The 21,638-nt window shown below is 46.7% G+C and overlaps 3 protein-coding genes across 4 annotated transcripts in view; 2 read left to right on the plus strand and 1 right to left on the minus strand.

Moving 5' to 3' along the window:
* CASR (calcium sensing receptor) overlaps nucleotides 1–4,536 on the plus strand; it is a 74,178-nt gene extending 69,642 nt beyond the window's left edge. The window contains exon 7 of one of the 2 annotated variants that reach the window (XM_021548851.3): nucleotides 1,763–4,536. In XM_021548851.3, coding sequence (XP_021404526.2) covers nucleotides 1,763–3,213 — 1,451 coding nt within the window. In that variant the 3' untranslated portion in view covers nucleotides 3,214–4,536. The remainder of the gene's footprint in view (nucleotides 1–1,762) is intronic. The other variant, XM_085591880.1, reaches the window with a different exon arrangement.
* Nucleotides 4,537–7,089: 2,553 nt separating this feature from the next.
* On the plus strand, nucleotides 7,090–14,562 carry LOC110480881 (cystatin-B). Its single transcript, XM_021549199.4, has 3 exons — nucleotides 7,090–7,217; nucleotides 10,821–10,922; nucleotides 11,311–14,562. The coding sequence occupies exons 1-3, from the start codon at nucleotides 7,152–7,154 to the stop codon at nucleotides 11,437–11,439; spliced, it is 297 nt and encodes a 98-aa protein (XP_021404874.1). The 5' UTR covers nucleotides 7,090–7,151; the 3' UTR covers nucleotides 11,440–14,562.
* LOC144245883 (cystatin-A-like) lies at nucleotides 12,360–19,828 on the minus strand. Its single transcript, XM_085592124.1, has 4 exons — nucleotides 19,772–19,828; nucleotides 19,487–19,677; nucleotides 14,537–14,638; nucleotides 12,360–12,573 (listed from the first exon to the last, which is right to left on the minus strand). The coding sequence occupies exons 2-4, from the start codon at nucleotides 19,550–19,552 to the stop codon at nucleotides 12,445–12,447; spliced, it is 297 nt and encodes a 98-aa protein (XP_085448250.1). The 5' UTR covers nucleotides 19,553–19,677; nucleotides 19,772–19,828; the 3' UTR covers nucleotides 12,360–12,444.
* Between the last annotated feature and the right edge of the window lie 1,810 nt (nucleotides 19,829–21,638).

The raw sequence follows: 21,638 nt of genomic DNA on the forward strand, positions 1-21,638 counted from the left end.
GACTGTCTTCTGACTCTACAGTTTCCTGCTGCAATTTCAGCTGACAGTAACAGTCTTTATTTCCTGTACTTGCCAGTTTTATAGGCATAGAGAGCAACTTTACAACCAGTTCCATCCAGCTGAGACAGCGATGCTACCAGAGGAAACAATCTGTCCTTTCCCAGATGTTTGCTCCCACACTTTGTCTGGGAGCAGTTCTGGTACTTGTGCAGCCATGGAGTGGGTTGGATCAGATCTTTGGTCTTCCTGAAAAGCTCTTGGGAGGCTGAGTTTCCAACTAGAATGAGAAGCTGCGTGGCCTCAAGTGTTAACAATGCAAAGGAGAGGGAAAGAACGAGTAGTCTGGCAGGAGGAGGGAGACTTGGTTTACTCCCTTCAGTGGCAGCATGGTCTCTAAGCCACCACAAGACAGCAGTGAAAGTTTGTCTTTAGGGTGCAGTGCTAAATAGCTGTCTCTGGCATTCCTGCTACACAAAATTAACTTTGCTTTGTCTGCTTGCAGTTTGTAATGAACTTCCAGGTAAAAAGCACAAGAAAAATAAGAATTAATGGCTGAATGGATGTAAATGAAATGATGTGCTGATGACAGCTTCTGACTGAACTTTTGCATCTAGTGGCAGATTTTCAAACACCTTAGGTGAGACAAAAAGTCCTTAGGGAAGCAGTGCCTATCAGGTCATGGATGATCTCCAACCACACCTCAAGAACAAGAGAGCCTGAAAGCCTTTGGCCTCATTAGCTGGGCATTCCTAACTTTTTCATTAGCATCAATCTCTGCTTTGGAAACTGTTGTCAGAGTCTGGGTCTGTGCTCAGGTGCAAAACTCAGAGGGTTCTTGCTGTTAAAGGAGTTTGTGGACCCTCTGCAGCCCCTTGCTATCCTTCTGGGATCCCAAAAGCAGAGGTAAGTTGAGACCTCCAACTCTCTGCTCTCAACCCCTTTCTACTGCCATCAAAAGAGTTGTGACCCTCCCTGCTAGAGCACAAGACCCATTTGAGTCAAAGAGGAAGAGCAGAAGCAACAGGTCCTTGCTTTTTGATCGTGCAAGCCATTGGCATGGCCATGCTATCACAATAGGCCCAACTACCTTCATGAAGGAGATGGAGGCACCAATTTTCCCTTTGCAAGCATTAGTGGGACATTTGCTGGGTGTAGAGAGAGTGATATTATTAAGACACATCTTTCCCTGGCATTCCAACATGAAATGAGAATGATCTGCAAGTCAAGGGCATTGCCTGCCTTCAGGGAAGAGCAATTTAAACACTAAGACTTGCCTCCATGGAATATGAAATAGGCTTTTGAAGCATTTAAGGAAGCAAGCACGTTTTTAATTTTCTCTGTAATAGAAAAAGCAGGATATTCAAATGATGATAAAAGTTTGAGAGGTAGGAAGACAGACAGAAGTAGAAGATAAAGTAAAGGAACAAGCAAGAGGGAAAACCAGAGCTTGTGTAAGAGCTGATAGCAATCAAAGTTTGCAAAGTTTTGCCAAGAAATGGATTACAAAAAACCATGAGTGCAGAGGCAGGACTTCTTTTAAGCCAGAACCAAGAATGCTTTCTGTTTTGCTATATAGCCCACAGGAGGTTGGTTGTTTCAGAGTAAGAAACTCTGAGGCATCAATACATGACTCTGGGATCTGCACACAGGAGCACAACACTCTGTATGTTTAAGATCAAGGCTAGTGTGTAGCTGCCATATATGTTACACTTCAGCCTCTCATTCTGACAAACTTTCCCTCTCCTTGTCACTTCTTTTTCAGATGCAAGTGCCTGTGACAAGTGCCCTGAGGATTACTGGTCCAACGAGAACCACACGTCCTGCATCCCCAAGCAGATAGAGTTCCTGGCCTGGACCGAGCCCTTTGGGATTGCTCTGACTCTCTTTGCTGTGCTTGGAATTTTCCTGACTTCTTTTGTTCTGGGAGTCTTCACCAAATTTCGGAACACACCCATCGTTAAGGCCACAAACCGGGAGCTATCCTACCTCCTCCTCTTTTCCTTGCTATGCTGCTTCTCCAGCTCATTGTTTTTCATTGGTGAGCCCCAGAATTGGACTTGCCGTCTGCGGCAGCCAGCTTTTGGCATCAGCTTTGTCCTCTGCATCTCCTGCATCCTGGTGAAAACCAACCGTGTCCTTCTTGTCTTTGAGGCAAAGATCCCCACAAGTCTCCACCGAAAGTGGTGGGGCCTCAACCTTCAGTTCCTCCTGGTATTCTTGTGCACGTTTGTGCAGATTGTCATCTGTGTGATTTGGCTCTATACGGCCCCACCATCCAGTTACCGAAACCATGAACTGGAGGATGAGATCATATTTATCACCTGCCATGAAGGCTCCCTGATGGCCCTCGGCTTCCTCATTGGCTACACCTGCCTACTGGCAGCCATCTGTTTCTTCTTCGCCTTCAAGTCTCGAAAGCTGCCTGAGAATTTTAACGAGGCCAAGTTCATCACCTTCAGCATGCTGATATTCTTCATCGTGTGGATCTCCTTCATCCCTGCTTACGCCAGCACGTACGGCAAGTTCGTGTCTGCTGTGGAAGTGATTGCAATACTGGCTGCCAGCTTTGGGCTTCTGGCCTGCATCTTCTTCAACAAAGTCTACATCATCCTCTTCAAGCCCTCCCGCAACACAATCGAGGAGGTGCGCTGCAGCACAGCTGCCCACGCTTTCAAAGTGGCTGCCAGGGCCACACTGAGACGGAGCAACGTGTCCCGCAAGCGCTCCAACAGCCTGGGAGGCTCCACCGGCTCCACCCCTTCCTCCTCCATCAGCAGCAAGAGCAACCACGAGGACCCTTTTCCTCTACCAGCCTGCGCCGAGCGGCAGCGCCAGCAGCAGCGCGGGTGCAAGCAGAAAGTCAGCTTTGGGAGTGGAACGGTCACCCTGTCGCTGAGCTTCGAGGAGCCACAGAAGAACGCCATGGCCAGCAGGAACGCCAAGCGCCGGAACTCGCTGGAGGCCCAGAACAGTGACGACAGCCTGATGCGGCACCGGGCCCTGCTTCCCCTGCAGATCAATGAGCCCCTCGGGGCTGAGCCTGGCTTCCAGGCAGCTTCCAGCCCAGAGACCAGCTCACAGGAGTCGGTGGCAGGAGACAACAAAGAAGAGGGACCAAACCCTGAGGCAGAGCCTTCCCTGCCGTCGGTTAACTCCCGAAATTTTATAGGCACCGGAGGTGGCTCTGTCACAGAGAATACGGTACATTCCTAACGAAAGAAGATTGCGAAAAGTACACCAGGCCCGAGAGGAACTTGCTCACCTCTTGCTTCTGAACGGGAAAGGTAACAAAGACACACTGCTGTGACACAGCCCCACCACACCTTAAAGTTAGCGTCGGCAGGGTAGCACATGTGCCTCCAGAGGAAGGACTGTGTCTGGGGAGCCTTGGACTGAATTTGCATTTGCTTTATTGAAACCAGGACATCTCAGAAGGACAAGTGAAGATCGCCTTGGGTGGGGCTTAAGCAGAAGTCTGCATGCTGCCTCGCCTCCTTAAGCTTTTCCTGCCAGACTGCAACTCAGCTGACTATGGGAGGCACTAGGCAATTCCACTATACCCTGCTTTTACATTTATGTATAATATTCCTCTTTCCCACTATGTATGATATTCCCTCTTTATCCAGTATATGTGATCTGTAACCATGTGCGTCAGGACTCTCAGCTCTACAAAAGCAAGGTACACGGTTTCACTTCAGGAAAGCACAGTCATGGGGAAAATAAAAAAGCCCCCAACATCCTGCATGCTGTGTACAGCCAAGGGTGTGAACATGTAAAGTATTTAATGTGACAGAGCGCCCTGCTATTTATATTTAGTAATGTCCCAGTCTCTCCTTTCAGCCCAACAGGAAATACTGGACAATACTCTCCGTAGACTCCATTGCACTAGACCAAGCTACTTAGGTTCCTACTGGTTTCCTCCAACTGGAATAGCTTTACCTCCAGCCTGCCTGCTTTGGTGGAGGGGGAGAACAGCTTGTAAAGCCCTCCCAGAGAACGCTGCAAAAGCACAATGAGATGTATCCCTGATTATGTCGCTAGTAGTTGTGTGCTTAACCAAGTGTTGCTGCTGTACTATCCCACAAGGCATACATGGCTAACCCTTTCACACCATAGTCAGTGTTGTGCTTTGCTGTATTAATCTGCCTCACACCTACACGGAACATTGCGACAGTCCTGGTGGTACTGGTGGGCCTGACACAGCAAATGAAACAAGGGGAAATGGAGGAGTTAGGGATGGAGGAGGTAATGGGATCACCAGAGCAGGTGAATATCTGAAGTGTTCATGATGGTAGATGACTGGGTGAGAAAGACATTCAGGCCTAGGTTCTTAGACACACATAAGTGACAAATAGATGAACTGAATACAGTTTTTCTCCTAAAGGCCACCTACTAGGTTATTTCTCAATTTGAAGAGAGGTGGACGTATCACAAGAATGGTGGGCTGTACCTAAAGGAAAACACTAAGGATGTCAGCAGAGAGCATAGCAGAACTTGATTACTCTTGTCCTACTCTTCCTAAAGCAGACATAAGTGCGCCTGGTTTTTCAAGGCATGCCTCATTCTTTTTGATTTGTGCTGGAAAAGTTGAAGAGAGTCATTTGCAGAGAGATTTGTTGCATCCTGATGAGAGAAGAAACATCCCTGGACAGCCTGGGAGGGAGGGCTAGAGTTACATTGCAGAATTTAATTCCCTCTTCCCAGATTCCCCATGGAAGATCAAGCATCTGTCAGGAAGATGTCAGTACCCTCCCTCATTGAGCATGAAGGTAGTCTAGACCTCTTCTAGAAAGATAGATGGGCCTGCAGCTCAGTGTGAGCAGAGACAAAAGGACTGTGTTCAAATGCATTGGGGGAAACACCACAACTCTCTTGTTATTGTTTTTGCTTGGTTGTTCTTCTGCCAGGGCAGGCAAATAAAACTTACAGGTGAGATTACTGTATAAAAACTTTGTTTTGCCACCTCTACTTGTTGACAAGGAAGAGAAGTTTTGACTAACAGGAGCAAAGTGGAAGTCCAGAACCCGAAGAAGCAGGCTATTCAGACCAGTTGTTTTAACCCTTTTGTTGATCTGTTACATCCCCCTTGGACTGGGCTCAAATTTTAACTACACCACATAAGGACCAACTCAACTATAATTGCAAGGCTTGCAAATCACAATATTTGATTAAAAATCTGACTCAGATGATTGGGGCGGGAGGGGGAGGGAAGTGAGTTTGAAAACACAAATCTTTCCAGCCCAAATTTTGGAAACAACATTTTGCCCCTGGACCCAGACAAGAGACGCTTACTGCTTCTGAAACTAAGGTTCCTTCCCCAGGCTGCTGACTGTGGCAGTGGGCTCAGTTTAGGGTACGGAATTGAGCTCCAGGGGCTCCTGAATCTAACTGCACAAGCAGGGATAAGCACTAGATGGCAGAGAGGTCTAAAAAAGGCATTTTGGTTATGGCCTACACTTCCAAAAATTCCAATAGCCAAGTAGTTTTAATGCTAGTGAATCATTCCTACTGGAGCAAACCCAGCTCAGCAATCCTTGAAGTGAAGCTGACAGCACTGAAACATGTAAGAGTTCAATGAATGAAATGAAAATAACACCATTTACTTGTGCAAACCAAAGACTGTGTATGAACATAGGCAATGTAAGAAACAGAAAGTCACCATCAGCTGCCTTGTCTGGAGAGCAATATTCACTAGCTGTGTATACTAGCTATGCATTTGGGTGCTTTTCATTCCTTGGGTGTTTTTAATTATTTACATTTACTTAAAAGGAATTTATACCCTGGCACACAATGAGTCTCCAAGAGCTGCAATCATTTTTTAGCATGGCCAACTGCACTGTATTTGCTGGGGAAGCCCCTTTCACCCTCCGTGCTCTCATACATGGAGTCCTAAGCCTGCAGCTCCAATGCTGCATGAGAGCTGCTGCTGCAGCTGATAGCAGCGCACACACGCTGGACACAAGGGAAGTTCAGTAAAAAAGGACCCCTTTGGGAAGGTGCTTTGTAACCAAATCCCTTTTCCCATGCAAGGAGAGGTGGATATGTTCTCATCCTGTGAGGTCCAGGAGAGGAGAAGGCTTGCTCCGGACAGCACTCATGAAGTCATGCTGGGGAACATTCTTCTGTTGAAAGCCTGAGCACCTCCACTGACATTTCCTACCAGAAGATGCCCACATGAATGCCTCATCCCACCCACCATGGCTCAAAAATCCACCAGAAAGTTTGCCTCAGTGTGAGGTTTCCTGAACTGTCCAGTGTGAAACAACAACAGTGTATCAGCTCTCTGGTGGGATTTCCACTGCAAAACTTGGGAACCACCCCAGTGAAGAGCCCAACCCTTCATTCCCAGTCTCCTGACAAACCTGGCAGAACTCTGCCTACTGAAAGCCCCAGCAGAGGATTTATTTATAGACTATACCAGAGGAAAGAAAACCTTCCCCATTATATTTCATTATATTTCACCATGTCCTCCTCGTCAATCCATGAGCTCTGTTCAGTTTGTAATACCTGCTATTGTTAAATTTAGGTTTATATTGACCAAATTTATCAAGGGGTGCTGCCAAGTGGGAGGAGGAAGGTAGGTGTTTGTTGTTGGTTTTGCAAGTCTGGATGTTTAAATTGTGAGGAAATTTAGGTAAAGACCTGAACGTTCAAACTAAAATCTCCCCAGGGATGTCCCAGAGGTTGGGTAATTCACCACCGCCTTCAGCTTGCTGGCTGGGGGGCGGCAAAATCAGCGTGGGAGAGGGAATGATGAACGTGGTGAGCGAGGGAGTCGGGAGACGGCCGCTTCCAGGCGGCGGAGGGAGCGGGGCGCTGCGGGGAAGCGCGGGGAGGGGACCGCAGCGGCTGAGGGCGGCGGCCCTGTCCCCTCCGGGCTGGCACGGAGGCGCCGCTCGCTGAGCAGCCCTTCCGTGCGGGGCGCCGAATAAATCCTGCCGGCAGCGAGCGACGCCTCAGGCTGGTTTTGTCTTCGATCGGTCCCGCTGGGCCGCGCTGACCGCAGCCCGGCTGGGCGGAGCCGGGCCCGGCCGCTCCCGCCCGCCGAGCCCCGCCCGCGGGCTGCAGCCCGGCCCGGCACCGCCCGGCACGGCCGAGGGGCGGCCCCGGGCGGAGCGGAGCGCCGCTGCTGCCGCTGTGCCGCCGCTGCCATGTTGTGCGGGGGTGCCTCGGCGGCCCGGCCCGCCACCGAGGAGACGCAGCGGATCGCGGAGCAGGTGAGCGGCCGGGGCGCGGCCCGGGAGCGTCCCGCAGGCGGGGAAGGCCCGTGCGGGCCTGTCCGGGGCCCAGCGTGGGCTCGGCCATTGCTCCGCGGCTGAGCGCCGGGACGCCGCCCCCGGTGTAGAGCGGGGCAGGAACGGGCCGTGCGCGGAGCAGCCGGCGGCTCCCGGAGCTCCTTCCCTGCGGCCCGGCTGGCTCCGCGGGGCCGTGGGCAGCGCCGGGGAAACCCGGCAGAGCCACTGCCTTCAGCGAGCGAGCTCCTGTGCTGCTGACAGAATCCGACCCTGTGCATGCCTTTGGGCTTTCGTTCTGTGCCTGGGAAAGGGGGGATTGATTGTTGTGTTTATTTTTGAGGGGGTGAAACGTGGAATAAGCAAGAAAGCTTCTTTGCTGCGTCTGCTTTTCCCCAACACAGAATTCGGCTCCAAATCCTGATACTACTTACAGTACCTGAGGTTACCGCTCGTGTTATTGGAGCAAATGCTTTTACTCTAAAAACGCCATCGTGCAACTAAGTTCCTTCAAACCACACGTTCTTCTTTTTGTCACAGAAACTCAAGTTCCTTCTGCTTTTTGCCTTTGTCGACTAAGATGTGGTAAGCTAGAGAGCAACAATTAAGAATGCGCTCCAGCTTCTGACACTTTGTCATTGCCTGAGCCTGTTCCCCAGGCAGGAGGAGTTCCCAAACACATACATAGCACCCAGAGGCACAGCAGCTACTGAAATGAACATTTGCCTTGTACAGTCTGAGGATTCTGTGTTTTAGGAAAAGGGAGAGATGTGCGTCTCCTAAGCACCAGCCTGAGTTTGCAGTAATAAGCACATAATTGAGAATTGCTGAGTTGCAATTATTGCTTTCACCTGAAAAGGCTTACATGTCACGTTAAAGGTAATGCAGATATGCCCTTAACATGGGCTTAAAACTAGGTTTGAAATCCTGACTTTTTGTTCTGTAGCACACTGCAGTGGTTTGATAATCCAAAAACAAAACCCTGTTGGATTCAGAAGTGAGCAGAATTAACAAAAAAACCCTCATGTTTTCATTTAAATCACCTAAATACTTTTAAAGTTTATCCAGCTTGTTTTGGCTGCCAGTTTAAATTACTTCCTTTAATGAAATACGGGTGGGAAAACTCAAACTTGAAACTTGCCCATGCACTCAGATTCTCATCTGGACACTGCTGGAGAAAACATTAGTTTTGTTAAATCGATGTAGCCTTCTCAAATAATTTTGTTTGCTTAAAAGTCAGGTCTTTTTGGAGATTTATTAGAGTCTGCCAGTTTGCTTGCCATAAACATATTCCCCATTCCTGCTTTTCCAGTTCTTGCCTTCATTTTACAGTTTCATAAGCATCCTTGTGATGGCCAAATGTTGTTCAGTTTTGTGACCCACAGCGGGTGTAGTGTCACACAGGGCAGGAAGGCTTCCTTTGGCAGTGTCTGGCTTAGGAATCCCATAGGAACAGCCTCCTCACAGCAAGGATTTCCAGCCAGGCCCGTTCAGCTTTGGCTCCTCACTGGTAATTGTGGCAGAGCTTATCCAGGGTGATTGTGAACCATCTGCTTTTTATTTAACTGCTCTGGCAGTGCAGGGCAAATAGGCCATGCAGGGCAGTGGAGAGTCTTCAGGGCATGATCATTTCCAGCCCTGTGACTGAATCATGGATTGTTTGGGTGGGAAGGGACTGCACCTCCTGCATGAGCACAGGGTCAGCATCCTCAGGCTGCTCAGAACTTTGTCCTGTCAGTCTTGAAAACTTCCAAGGATGGACTCCTGCTGTAGTGCAGTCCTCAGGGGAAAGGTTTCTCATGATATCCAGCCTGAACCTCCAGTTTCGGTTTATGACCACTGTGTCTCATTCTTGTGCCCTGTGGAAAATTTCATCCCTGTAAAGACCCTGGCTTCTTGTAGGTACTGGAAAGTTTTCTTCAAAGCCTTCTCTTCCCTGGGCTGAGTAAGCTCATTTTCTTCCTCTCCTCACAGCACAAGTGCTCCAGCCATCCTGGTGTGCTCGTGGAGTGCTCCTGGTGACCCTTCACTGGGCTCACTACAGTTCATTGGTGTCTGGCTTGTACTGGGGGCCCAGAACTGGGTGCAGGATTCCACATTTTCTGACAAAGGCCGAGTAAAGGGTAATAATCACTCCCCTGTCTTCTGGCTAGGCTCCTGCTGATGCAGCCCAGTATGCCATTAACTTTGTACCACTAGGACACAGTGCTGGCTCCTGTACTCCAGGATTCCCAAATCCAGACTGAGATCAAGAACCAGGTCTTTGGGAGAGTATTTCTGTCTGGGATCTCCCTCTGCACACTGAGGCAGGATGCTGGTTTGTCACATGCTGTGGTGACTCACAAACACCCTGACAAGCTTGCAGCTGCAGGACTCTGAGCTGTCTGTAGCCAGGGTCCAGTGTTCAGCTTCTTGGTGGAAACAAAAAATGTGCTGAGCTGGAGTGATTGAGTGACCTCAGAAACTAATGCTGCCCAGTGCCTAGGATTGCTAAAGGAGCACAGGACAGGATAGGGTCAGTGGGAGACCTATGTCTGCCCTGCTGCTTAAAATTTGTAAAAGTGTGATGAAAACTGAACACTTGCTCCAACCTCTGACTCGGGAGAAGGGGAGGAGGCAGGAGTGAATCATGGTGTTTCTTAGAATGCAGCTTGGATTCCCGTATGGCAAAGAACAAACAGGAAAGTGTTCAAACATCATTATCTTGCTTGTGACATACTGATCATAATCTGGAGGAAGTGTAGAGGTATGGCCTCTGAGAGGAGATAAAAAGCATGGTCACAGCTCTCAGGGACAGGATGGTCACTGAAAAGGCACCAGAGTTCTGGGAGTTGGAGAGGTGGGAGAACACACCCCATTGCAGGAATGGTTCTTCTGTTCCTGCTTCACCTACAGCACCTGACCAGTGGCAAGTTGGCACTTGTTTTCCCCCAAGGAAGCCTGTGGGATTTAGGCAGGAGTGCAGATGTATCTATTTTCCTTGAATTTAGAAAAAGGAGAAGTACACCATACAGCTGGAGGATCTACTCATTGCTGGTACTACTGCCTTGGGAGTGAAGGGAGGGCTGTGCAATGATGCTGCAGGAGGTGCAGCCTGGAGCAGGCAAGGACTTTCAAGCAAGGACTCCAAGACTAACTCATCTTGGCTTGCAAAACAAAGGCTGAAATCTGCTTTCCTGACTAAGATTTTTCCATACAGCCACAACGTGCTAAGAGTGCCCAGTGCAGGAGAGAAGAGCTGCATCTCAGGCATTCATGGCTCCCTCTTGGGTACTGAACAGGTTATTTTGACTTCTTGAGCACTGTTTTGCAATTTGAAAACACAGATTCCAACAGACACGCTGAAAGAACTGTCAGGTGTTTTCCAGACTTGGTGTCAGCCTGTACTGACTGACTCCCAGCTCTGCCTCAGTTTGTTACCTCCGCAGATTCCTGGTCCTGCTTTCACACAAAACTTAACATGATTCATTCCAATCTTGGAAAAGTGGTAACTCTGTGTCTGGGAATTCAGCAGCAGTGAACTGTAAGCCTTAAGTCCTAAATACTTGAATATTGCATCAGTCTTAAAGAATCTATTGTTTCCTTAAGGTAAAAGCTCAGCTAGAAGAAAAAGAAGGGAAGACCTTTGATGTCTTCACTGCAGTGGAGTTTAAAACTCAATTGGTTGCTGGAACAAACTACTTCATCAAGGTAGAGCAACAACAACCTGGGTTGTTTCTTTTCTAATTAATGTGTATAATCTTTGGAGTGGTGGGTTTTCCCCTTTCTTAACTAGAGGAGAATACTTACAATTTGACCTTAATAAGAAAAAAAGTTGTGCATTAAAAAGCCACAAATATCCACCTCCCAGCCCCTCTCCCTGTCTGTTAAATAGAGATCATCTTTTCTCCATTTTCATGGGAAGATTAGGTGGTATTTCTGCAAAGTCATGGCTCCTAGACTGGTTTGAAACAAGTCAGTGTTTTTTCTTACTGCCTGTGTGCTGCTGCATCCTCGAACCAGCCCAACCTCTGCCACCCCTCCTGCTGCAGGTTGCTCCCCCTGCAGGGATCTTCTCACTGGGTTTCATGCTTTGCAGGTCCACGTTGGGAATGAGGAGTTCCTGCACCTGCGGGTGTTCAAGAGCCTCCCCCACGAGAATGAGCAGCTGAGCCTCCACAGTTACCAGGGCAGCAAGACAAAGCATGATGAACTGGCTTATTTCTAGCAACCTTCTCTGCTGTGTTTCCCTTGCTGGTTCTTATGTGCATTTTCTGCAGGCTGCAAAATGTTGATTCCTGTGCCAGCAAAGGTGGAAAAGAGTGTTTTTTGGTTTTTTTTATCATGGTGGAAAAATCAATTTCTTTTATGCCATTCTCTTCCTGTGCAATCTCCAAACTTGAAAGTCACAGGGTTCTCCTATTACCTGCACTAATGTAAATCCTACTTTTATTGCAACTTAGCTTAGGCTTTAGTGCAACTTAATGAGAATACTGTTTGTGGACTTCCTTGGTCTGGAAATCAGAAGGGGAATGACACCAGCACTCATATATTTGCAGCAAGGAACAAGAGTGTTGTTTTATAACTGTGAATATATGTGTAGATTTAAACTGTACTTTGTATTTTATGGGCAAACACCTGATGAGAGACTCGACCTGAAGCGATTTTGTAAGGAAGAGAAAGAGGCTTGCAGTAGTTAGAAACAAACATTCCCTTGGTAATCATGCTCATCTTCTTGCAGCAGTAGCATGTAATGTCCTGTAGAGGGTGTGTGAGTTTAAAATACCAAACCAGCTTGTTTATGTTCTTGGTCCTATTGCAAAGTCCTGGAAAGGAACTTAAGCTGGATGAGCATTTATGCATTTATAACAATAAGCATTTCTTTTGACTTGAGATGGCATCTTTGACTGGTGCTTTAGTGTTCTCTTCTTTGGTTTTCATTATTGGTTATTATCTTGCTCAGCTTTTTTTTCCTTAAATGTTTTTTATATTCCAGCTTTTTTCCCTTAAGTATTTTTTATATTCCAGGTAAGGTTATGTTTATTCTATGTCTTAATTGGAAATACTTTGTTTTAGTCTTGTGACAGACATGAAAGATAACAAGATCCCTGCAGGTATATCAGCAGCAAAATGAAAATATGGACAATATTATTTTATTTACTTATTTTATTTACTGTTATGGGCAGAATCCCCATAGGATTTGCAGAGGTGAGGCACTGCAACACATCATGTCTTAGAAGTAGGTCAGAGGGTCTTCCTTGCTTTTGCCAGTCTGAAAACCGACAAGGCTGGGACCTGCGTTCTCATGAGGAAGACTCTCAAACACCTTCAAGTGGACATACTCACCATCAGAAACTTGGACCTAGAAACCAAAAGAATAGGCAAGTGAGGATCATGGGCTCAAAGCAGGTTCAAACAAAAGGCTGTTTCTTTACATTCTTGAAAGAACATCTTTGCCAGGATCTTAATTTTAGATGTACTTTCATTTTTACTTCAACAGCTCTTACCAAAGTTTGGATAGTAACTGGTGGCAGAAACTGTCTACACCTGTAGAAAACTCTATTAAAAACCCTCAGACTCAGGTGAAGGGAGAATGAGCAGAACTGCTTGGGTGTGGAAGCACCAGAAGATGCAACAGGAGACAGGTTTTGATGGTGTCTGGTTTCAGTCACCAGGATGTCAGCACATTTGCTCACAGCCTCCTGATACACTCGTAGGAGACAATGAGGAAATCTCCATGATTTGGGGGGTGGGACACAGTGCAAACACCATGTCACCTCCCAAAGGGTACAGAAAGATCTAACACATAAAGACCTGCACATGGTCCTGAGAAGCAATGACAACCTGAAAGCCAGGATCCCTGGTCTGCAGAGTTATTCCAAACACATCAGTGCCTGAACAGGGAACCTGACATACCCCAGTGCTTTTGGGAGTGCATGGGAGTGCCTGCAATAAATACTCTTCCAAAGAAATTTGTCTTCCCTCCTAGAAAGTCCTCACATAAAGACTTGGTAGGAAGCTGTAAAATTTCATTCTTAGAGAGCCAAACACAACAGGTGCCAAACTCTCCCTTGGTGAGGAACATGGCAACTTTAATGCCTTAGGCTCCAAAAAGTTTTTACGTGCTTTCTGGTGGCTGTAGTGGGGCACTATGCTTGGTCTGGGTTCCAGCTCAGCTGTAAGTCTGCTGGTGAAACATCAGTGAGGTGGAAGATTCAGAAATATAAAAGAATGAATCTTGTTTAATGCTAAAATGAGGAACTGTTTTCCATCACTGGTAAAATTGGGAAAGAAGAGACAAATCATCCATTTCCAGTGCTACAAATTAATTTCTTCAAAGTTCAGTAATACATCAATCTTTGTTTCTGAGTTGAGAGTTCTTTTAAGGAAGCACCTGGGAAAGAAGAAGGTTTGGCAGCATCTGTCCTTCCTGATATCAACTAAGTATGAGAAGTATGGAGCTAATGCTCGCAGTGTCTCTCTGCAGAATTACTCTCCCCCTGACTTTACAGGCCAATTCCTCTAACAAAAGAATTATTCCCATTCCCTTGGAATACGACATGCCCTGTCAGGCACATGCCCACGCACACATGAGGTTTCAGCAGTCACAGGCCATGCCTGCTCTGCTCCGAAGGCCAGCCTGCTGCTCAGCAGTGCTTGCTGGCCTTCAGAGGAAAAATACACCCAGCCATTTCTTCTGTGCTACTTCACAGCAAGCTGCTCACATCCATCGGTCAGGGTTTCCAGTAGAGGAGGAATGGTGCTATCAGAGGGCTCCAAATTAAGCATTACCCATTTTTCCTCTGCAGCAGAGAGGGGGTTTTGAAAATACAGAAAGAACCAGCAGGCAGGCTGTACCTCTTCAGCACCTGACACAGAACCAAAACATCAACACACCTACTTGCATGCAAAACTAGCCAGCAGATGTGTGTACTGCATTATCTTTCCATTGGTTCCTTAAGCTGATTTCAATTTCATCCCAACAAACACAACCGAAGGACTCGGATATTATTCTGCCTTGAAAGGAAACAGGGGACTAGTTATACTCATTGAAATAATTTGAGTTGGGAAAGCAATCTATAGTCCTTGAGGGGGATGATCCCAAAAAGCTTACCAGTCACATCTGAATAAGCACAGCACATTTTTTGTATTCCTGCTTACAGTAGTGCCAAACAGAGGAATTTAATAAGCATTTGGAGGTAGTCCCCACTTCTGTTACTCAGACAGTTTCCTATTATGTTTGCTCTCTTGCTAGCTGTAAGCCACTCTGCCAGTCACCTGTATAATTTCATTCCAAAACACTCCCTCCTACAAGATATACAAACCTTAATAAAGTACATTGTCCCAGCAACCACTTGAGTCTTATATATTATGGCTGTAAAGACAGCACAGTTCGTGTTTGCCTGGCTTTGAAACTGTGGCTTCACCTGTAAAAAGAAAGGGAAAAATGATTGGCAGGTTGATACTTGGGGATTTTTTTCACATATACCACTCCAATTTTCATCCTTTCACACATACTCCTTAACAAATCTCCACAAAGTGACTGAGAGCACCCTCAAACCCCTTGTCCAAATCATCAATAAAGATGTTAATCAGAGCTGGCCCCAACACGGAGCCCTGGGTGCACCACCTCAGACCAGACAGATGCAACCACCTCTCCCTGGGCCTGGCTCCAGCCAGTTTTTTCACCCAGTGAGCAGTGCACCTGTCCAGGCTTCTTCAGTAGAATGCTGCAGGAACTGGAGCCTCAGGCTTTACTAAGGTCCAGGGAAACAACATCCACAGCCTTTCCCTCATCCACTCAACATGTCGTGGAAAGAGATCAGGTTGGTCAAGCAGAACCTGCCTTGCATGAACCCATCCTGGCTGGGCTTGAATCCCTGGTTGCTGCACACGCTGTGTGATGGCACTCAGGATGAGCTGTTCCTTGACCTTCCCTGGAACTGAGCTCAGCCTGACAGGTCTGTAGTTCCCTGGATCCTCCTTCCTAGCATTCTTGTAGATGTTCTTTTAGGGGGGCATCAAATTAGCCAAACTCCAGTTGTGTGAGACCTCCCTGATTCACCAGGACCACTGGTAAACCATGGACAATGGCTTGGAGAGCTCTTCCATGAGCTCCCTCAGTACCCTCAGGTGATTCCATCCAGCCCCATAGATTTACACATGGAGAAGCAGGTCACTGTTTCCTGCTGGATTGTGGGGGTGTTGTAGTGTTCCTTGTCTCTGTCTTCCAGCTCAGGGAGCTGGTACCCTTAGGACAACTGCTCTGACTACTAATGGTTGAGATTAAGAAGGGTTTAAGTACCTCAGCCTTTTCTATATTTTTTGTGGCAATGATTTCCCCAACATCCAGCAAATGATGGAGATTCTCCTTAGCCCTCTTTTTGTTGCTTATGTATTCTTTAGAACACTTTTTGTCATTGCTTTTGGCAGTGAACAGAGCTAAGTCCTAAGAGGGGTTTTGCCTTTCTGACTTTCTGCATAACCTCGCAACACCTTTGTAATCCTGAATTGCCTGCCCCATCTTCCAAAGTTTATAAACTATCTTTTACCCTGGGTTCCAGCTAAAACCCTCTCTTCAGCCAATCCAGTCTTCTTCCCCACCAGCTTGTCTTTTGGTATATGGGGACACCCTGCTCTTGCACCTTTAGGATTTCCTGGATTTCCTTCTTGAAGAATGCCCAGGCTTCCTGGATCTCTTTGCCCTTCAGGACTGCCTCCCAAGGGACTCTTTCAACCAGTCTGCCAAAGTCTTCCCTCCAGAAGTCCAAGGTTTTGCTGTTGCTCTTCCTTACTTCTCCAAGAATTAAAAACGCTCCCATTTCATGATCACTGCATGACCACCACACAGAAAGCAGAGACAATCCCTCCTAGGCTGGGTGACACAATGCTCCTCTGCACGCGACACCCACACTGATGCCCGGATGCATTACTGAGCTTGGGCAGAGGAGCAGTGTCAGTGCCAGCCTGCTCAGCCTGCCCTGGGCCAGGCCCGCAGTACCTCAGCGTTTCTCACTACCCACCTGTTTCACAGGAACCCACTGAATTAATTAACTTTCCCAGCACAAGCACCTGCAGCTGCCTGCCACTCCCATGACATTCCTTCCTAGCAGGAAGGCCACAGAAAGCGTCCAAGAAACATCCAGATCATTTCCAAAGAGCCAGAAATTATCATCCTATTCAGCTTCCTCATGATCTCTTACACTGCTCTTCTGCTGAGTAGCTTCCAAAGGGCTTCTATCCCCAGGAACAGACAACTATACTTTCAGCTGAAGAGCTGCTAACTCTGGCAAACCAGGGAAATTTTAATTCCCAACAACCTTCCAGCTGACTGGGGCAGGGGGCTCCTAGAATGCGCTAAGTAGCAACTTTTGGTGCATGATACTCCTTCTCAGAATAAAGCAAAACAAAGTCACTTCTCTCCAGTTTTGCTCTCTCTCCTCTGGCCACTGTATCCTCTATTTGTTAGTTACAGGCTGAGCCATCAGTAAAATCAAGAAGAAAAACAGATCCTTAATCCTCAGGTGAAAAAATGTAACATTCCTAGCTCTTATCTAACAGCATCCTAAACCCAAAACATTCCTCAGTTTTGGGCAACAGCTGTAAAACAGGGAGACCAAATAAATCACATTCCTCAGCTCACTAATGATGGCTAGATACAAGGCACAGGTATAAGTAAATAATTGTGTAATCCCATGAGCAGACAGACCTTGAGCATCCCAAGTTCTGCAAATGCTCTTCACAACTTCACTGAAATCATAGGAATTGCTTCTCTGCTCAGCAGAGCATAAAAGCCCCCAGAAATGCTTCATGAAATGGTGACACCTATGCTGGAAGGACTGCAGGATTTCCCCAGCATAAGGTTTCCATAAGAATATTTTCCATAGACAACTGTACCAAAGCCTCTGGAAAGGGGGAAAGGAGCGGGAAGAGTTCTCTCTCCTGCTCTCAGCACAGGGCAGAAATTTCACCTTGAAGGAAATAAAGAGCAAAGAACAATCTGTATTCATTTTCCTGAAGTTACTGAGAACAAAAGAACACTAAAATTAGGATCAGTCCTTTTCTGGAATCAAACAGAAACTTTGCACTATCCACATTTCAGATTCCATCTATACCCTGTACTCCGGGGGCATTAACACTGCCTGAAACCAGCATTCACATTTTCAAGTGCCTGTTTGCTCACAGACACCCAAGTGCTGTGGTTACACCTCCAATACACACTGCAAGACTTCTGATGACCCATAAATAACACAGCCCAGCATTGAAAATGAAGCTCAGTATCTAGTATGGTGCTTGAGGCATTTCACAGACTCATAAATTAAATTTCACAGCCCTCAGCTGGCCCCATCTTAAACATGAGGAAACAAGAATGGCAAATAAACAAAGGTGCTACAAGTCCCTTGCTAGGGTCTTCCCTCCATAGGTAAAAAGGGAATTTCTGATCTCTGCAAGTGCTGCTCTTTCAAACATTCCTGCCAGCATAGAAGAAAGAGTTGTACTGCTCCCAACTAATTCAGTTAGTGCCTCCCAACAACTGTAGACCATTCATTTCTGTTCTGCAGTAAATCCATTTCTTCTCTGCAGTAAATCATCTCTGACTAACCAGTTACCCCAAACTCCAGCCCTCCCTCATGTACATGCCCCAAACTCTGGTGACCCCAGCTGTGACTGACCAATAAAGCCCTGTAATGGAAGAAGGCTCAGAGGAGCTGGGGAGGGTAATGGTTCCACCCATGAAACTCAGGGAATAATGCAGGGTGTCACTGACCACAGCTTTTGCAAATGAGTTGACTTTATCTCAACGCAAAGGTTGACCACAGGGTGTTTTTGATAAATATCTCTGTCAGTGCAGGGGACAATGTGGTGGTGTAACTACCCGAGTTCAGTAAGAGAAAGTGAACACGCCCCTGAGTTAGCCAGACCAGCATGTGGGGAGTGAACACATGGCTCTGCCCAACCCTGAGTATAAAAACTAAATGGTTGGACAAAAGCATTTTGAAGAAAACTGCTGGCTAGAGCTGACTTCAACCCACATCCCCCTTCCCAGTGACTCAGGATGCCCAGTGTAGTGACACGGAGGTTATTGTACACCAGCAGTGCAGAGCACGCTGGTATCCTCAGAGAATTGGGATTGCAGTCACTACATTTTGCTAAGAGTAACTTAGACCTGTATCAAGTTGCCAGCATATTTGTATCACTCTGCTAAATCAGACACATGGAATAACATGGAGTATCTTCTAATCAGTAAACTGGATGTTAAAGTTATCCCCTCCACCTGTGGACTACAGAAAAGAGCCCTGTCAGAATACTGGGCTGCCTGGTCTCAGTTGCAAGATCATGGAAGATGTGGGAGGATGCTTGATGGAAGGATGTGCAGACTCTGTCCTCGGTGGCACAGCAAAGGAGAGAGCTGGGAGCCCTGCACATCAGGTATAGTGAGTGTGCTGCAGTGTTGCCAATGCATTCAGCTCTGCTACTTCCTGGTTTTGTCTTCTCAAAGAGTGCCCAAGTGCAATTGCCAAAGGGACAAGAGCTCATCTTTCAGAGGCAGAAGAGTGAAGACAATTGGGTGGGTGGGTGGAAACCCCTTTCATTCCTCAGGACGCGTTTTGTGCCTTCATTAAAAAGAGCTGCTGCACTGCAGGGCATCAGAGGATCGCATCTGTGTGAGGTGCTGCTCACACAGCTCTCCAGTTCAGGACCACTGCCTGTAACCAACCACCTGGCAACTGGGCTCACTTAGTGGCCTGCCTTGTGCCAAGCTCATCTTGCCCCAGCAGCAGCCCCTGTATCACAGCTGTGACTCTAGAAAACACATAATGCCAGCAGGGAACACACAATTTAAAAGCTTTGTGCTGCATTTATAATTCTTTATTGCATACTAGCATCTGGTTTGTCCTACACAGTCCTTCACTGAGGAATGAACTCTATCAGGTACAACCTTTTCCCTTCCAATATGCCACCTCTCATTTCAAACAAGTGACCTCACTGCTGGCGTAGCAGAGCCGGGCTTGGAACTTCACACAGACATTAACTGAAGGTAGCCAGTACCATGCCTGGCCATGGACGAAGAGGAGACAGAGAAGTGGTTTGTCTCAGTCTTACCAAGGCACTTCCTACATAGAATGCTGAGAAAACACTGCCAGTCGAGGGGATTCCCACTTTCAGCATGAGCTTCTTCAGTTTAAAACCTGTCTCAGTCTCCCAGGCTTTACACAAGCTTCAGGAATAGCATCTTTGCACACAACTTAATCTAGAGAGAGGGTGCAACTCACCTGGTTAGCAAGCTGCTGAACTTCTGGAGTAGCTGGCTTGGCCTCAGATAAACCCCCAGTCATCATGGTGGCAAGTGACTTCTCTGAAATGGCGAGCAGCTCTGAAGAGGGAAGTTCAGCGCAGTCTGAGCAGAGTCCCCAGGCATCTCACATATATACACACACACACATGTGTCATAGAACCATGTGACCTGCAACACACGGAGCCTACCATTACTGAACTGGAGGAGACAAAAGGGGAAAAAGGGCGGGGGGGAAAGCAATGTAAAGCACTGGCAATATTACTAATAAACGTAAAAAGCACTCAAAGAAATGTTTATGGTCTTCACATCCAAAAGAAAAGCAGAAATCAGCCTCCAGTCACCCACATCTTAAATAGTTGGTTTGGGCTGCAGCTGAAATCTCTTGCCTCCCCACCCAAGTACAGATGACTAGGCTGAGGTCTTGAGAAACAAATCAAAGACACACCCAGTATTTCCCAATACCTTTACTGATCAGAGGATGATGCAGCACTTGCCTTAGTGAAGGTCCCGTTAAACTTGAAATTTTAATCTCTCAAAATCCTTCTAAGTGGGGAAACAGGAACAGACAGCATTTTACATTCAGTGACTTGACTTCCCTCTGCCTGACCAAAAATATGCCAAGGTAAACACCAGCATCAGAAGTAGAAAATAATTCCATCCCAGATTCAGGTAAGTACTGAAAATAAGGTATTTCTGCTCCTTTCCCATCAAACCAAGAGCTGCATTCAGGCAATCATAATAGCAACTGAATGTGCAATAAAATCTGCTTTTTAACTCTAGTGCCAATTTCCTGGAAGACAAAGTACAATCAAAAAACACAAAAGCTGTCCCATTTTCAACGTATGCTGTTGAAACAGATCACATGAGAACATACAGTCAGAAGTATTCATTCTGCAGTTAGTGTCATGGCACAATCAGACTCACGAATGTGAATGCACGAAGCTCAAATCCAACTGGGGGAAGGCTAATAACTGCTAGCAGCCCTCCCTGGTAAGGGAGAACTAACACTTGAAGACCACAGATAAAATTACTCCCTGTCAATATTCCTGCCATCCTCCTCAGCAGCAAAAAAGAGGAATGTTGTTCCACAGCAAGTACCAGAGAAGCAGGAACAGACCAGACACTTTTTAGTCTGTAGGGGCAGGTACATGGCAGCAGATGAAATGAGAATATGTGCTGCACACAGGCAATGGGCATTTCTGCTGGGATCAGTATTAGGGAATATGCTAGGAAGAGGTGGGTTTATGGTCATAGCAACTTCTCTGTGTCCTACCCATACTACTGAACCTCCTCCTCACAGATAACAAATGATGCAAGACACTGTAAAAAGTACTTCAGATCTGACTTCAAAACCAGGGGTTTTGGTACAAAGCCCCTGAGATTGAGAAACTGGGGCTGTAGGAGCCCTACACTCAACAGTATTGATGAGTATTACAGCATGTTACTGAAAAAGATACTGCAGAATTTTCTAGACTTGAACAATAGTGCTATGGAAGCAGACAAAAAGCATTTGAGGAAAGTTCATTTTCCTGAGACAATATTTTTGTGAACAGAGAGAAAAATCCTTCCTATACTCAGGAATAAAGGGAGTGGCAGCTGATAAAACTGGAATTCTGTCATTTTCAACAACTTCTCTCCAGATGAGGAGTTCCTCAAAGTCCTATTCATGGAGCTGATGACAACTCAAATCTTCTTTTGCATAGGAGCTTGCTGATTCACTCAAATGCTGATCATGTTCCACCACCCCTTATTCATACAGCAGGACAGATAAGTTAAGGAACTGGAAGACCCAGTTCACCTTACTAAGGCCAGAAATCAGAGAATGTGTCCAACAACTGCACAGCACCAGTACTAAAACAGGGTATTTTATAAACCTGTCCACTCACCAGGACACAGATCCTGCTAACTTCCTTGGGAAGGGATGTTAAGATCCCTAGGGCAGTAGTACATTCCTGGAGAACTCTTGATTTTGTCTAGCAACAAATACACTGAGCACAAAGTCTAGGAGGGTTCACTTATAATTTTGGAAAGAATCTAGGTGTGAAACTGAAGATATTAATGTTGCATGGAAATCATTCACTCCATATTTCTGGGTTTGCTGGTTTTTTACTTTAAAGCAACTTTTTTTT

Source organism: Lonchura striata, chromosome 1 (assembly GCF_050655825.1).
Source record: "Lonchura striata isolate lonStrDom1 chromosome 1, ASM5065582v1, whole genome shotgun sequence".
Taxonomy (NCBI): Eukaryota; Metazoa; Chordata; class Aves; order Passeriformes; family Estrildidae; genus Lonchura; species Lonchura striata.

Excerpts from the sequence above, each read along its gene's own strand:
- LOC144245883 (XM_085592124.1), bottom strand. The coding sequence starts at position 19,552 with ATGATGACTGGGGGTTTATCTGAGGCCAAGCCAGCTACTCCAGAAGTT. Across the intron at positions 14,639-19,486 it reads TTCAGCAGCTTGCTAACCAG|GTGAAGCCACAGTTTCAAAG; the intron begins GTGAGTTGCACC and ends TTCTTTTTACAG. Across the intron at positions 12,574-14,536 it reads GGACAATGTACTTTATTAAG|GTCCAAGTTTCTGATGGTGA; the intron begins GTTTGTATATCT and ends TTTGGTTTCTAG.
- LOC110480881 (XM_021549199.4), top strand. The coding sequence starts at position 7,152 with ATGTTGTGCGGGGGTGCCTCGGCGGCCCGGCCCGCCACCGAGGAGACG. Across the intron at positions 7,218-10,820 it reads CGCAGCGGATCGCGGAGCAG|GTAAAAGCTCAGCTAGAAGA; the intron begins GTGAGCGGCCGG and ends TGTTTCCTTAAG. Across the intron at positions 10,923-11,310 it reads GAACAAACTACTTCATCAAG|GTCCACGTTGGGAATGAGGA; the intron begins GTAGAGCAACAA and ends CATGCTTTGCAG.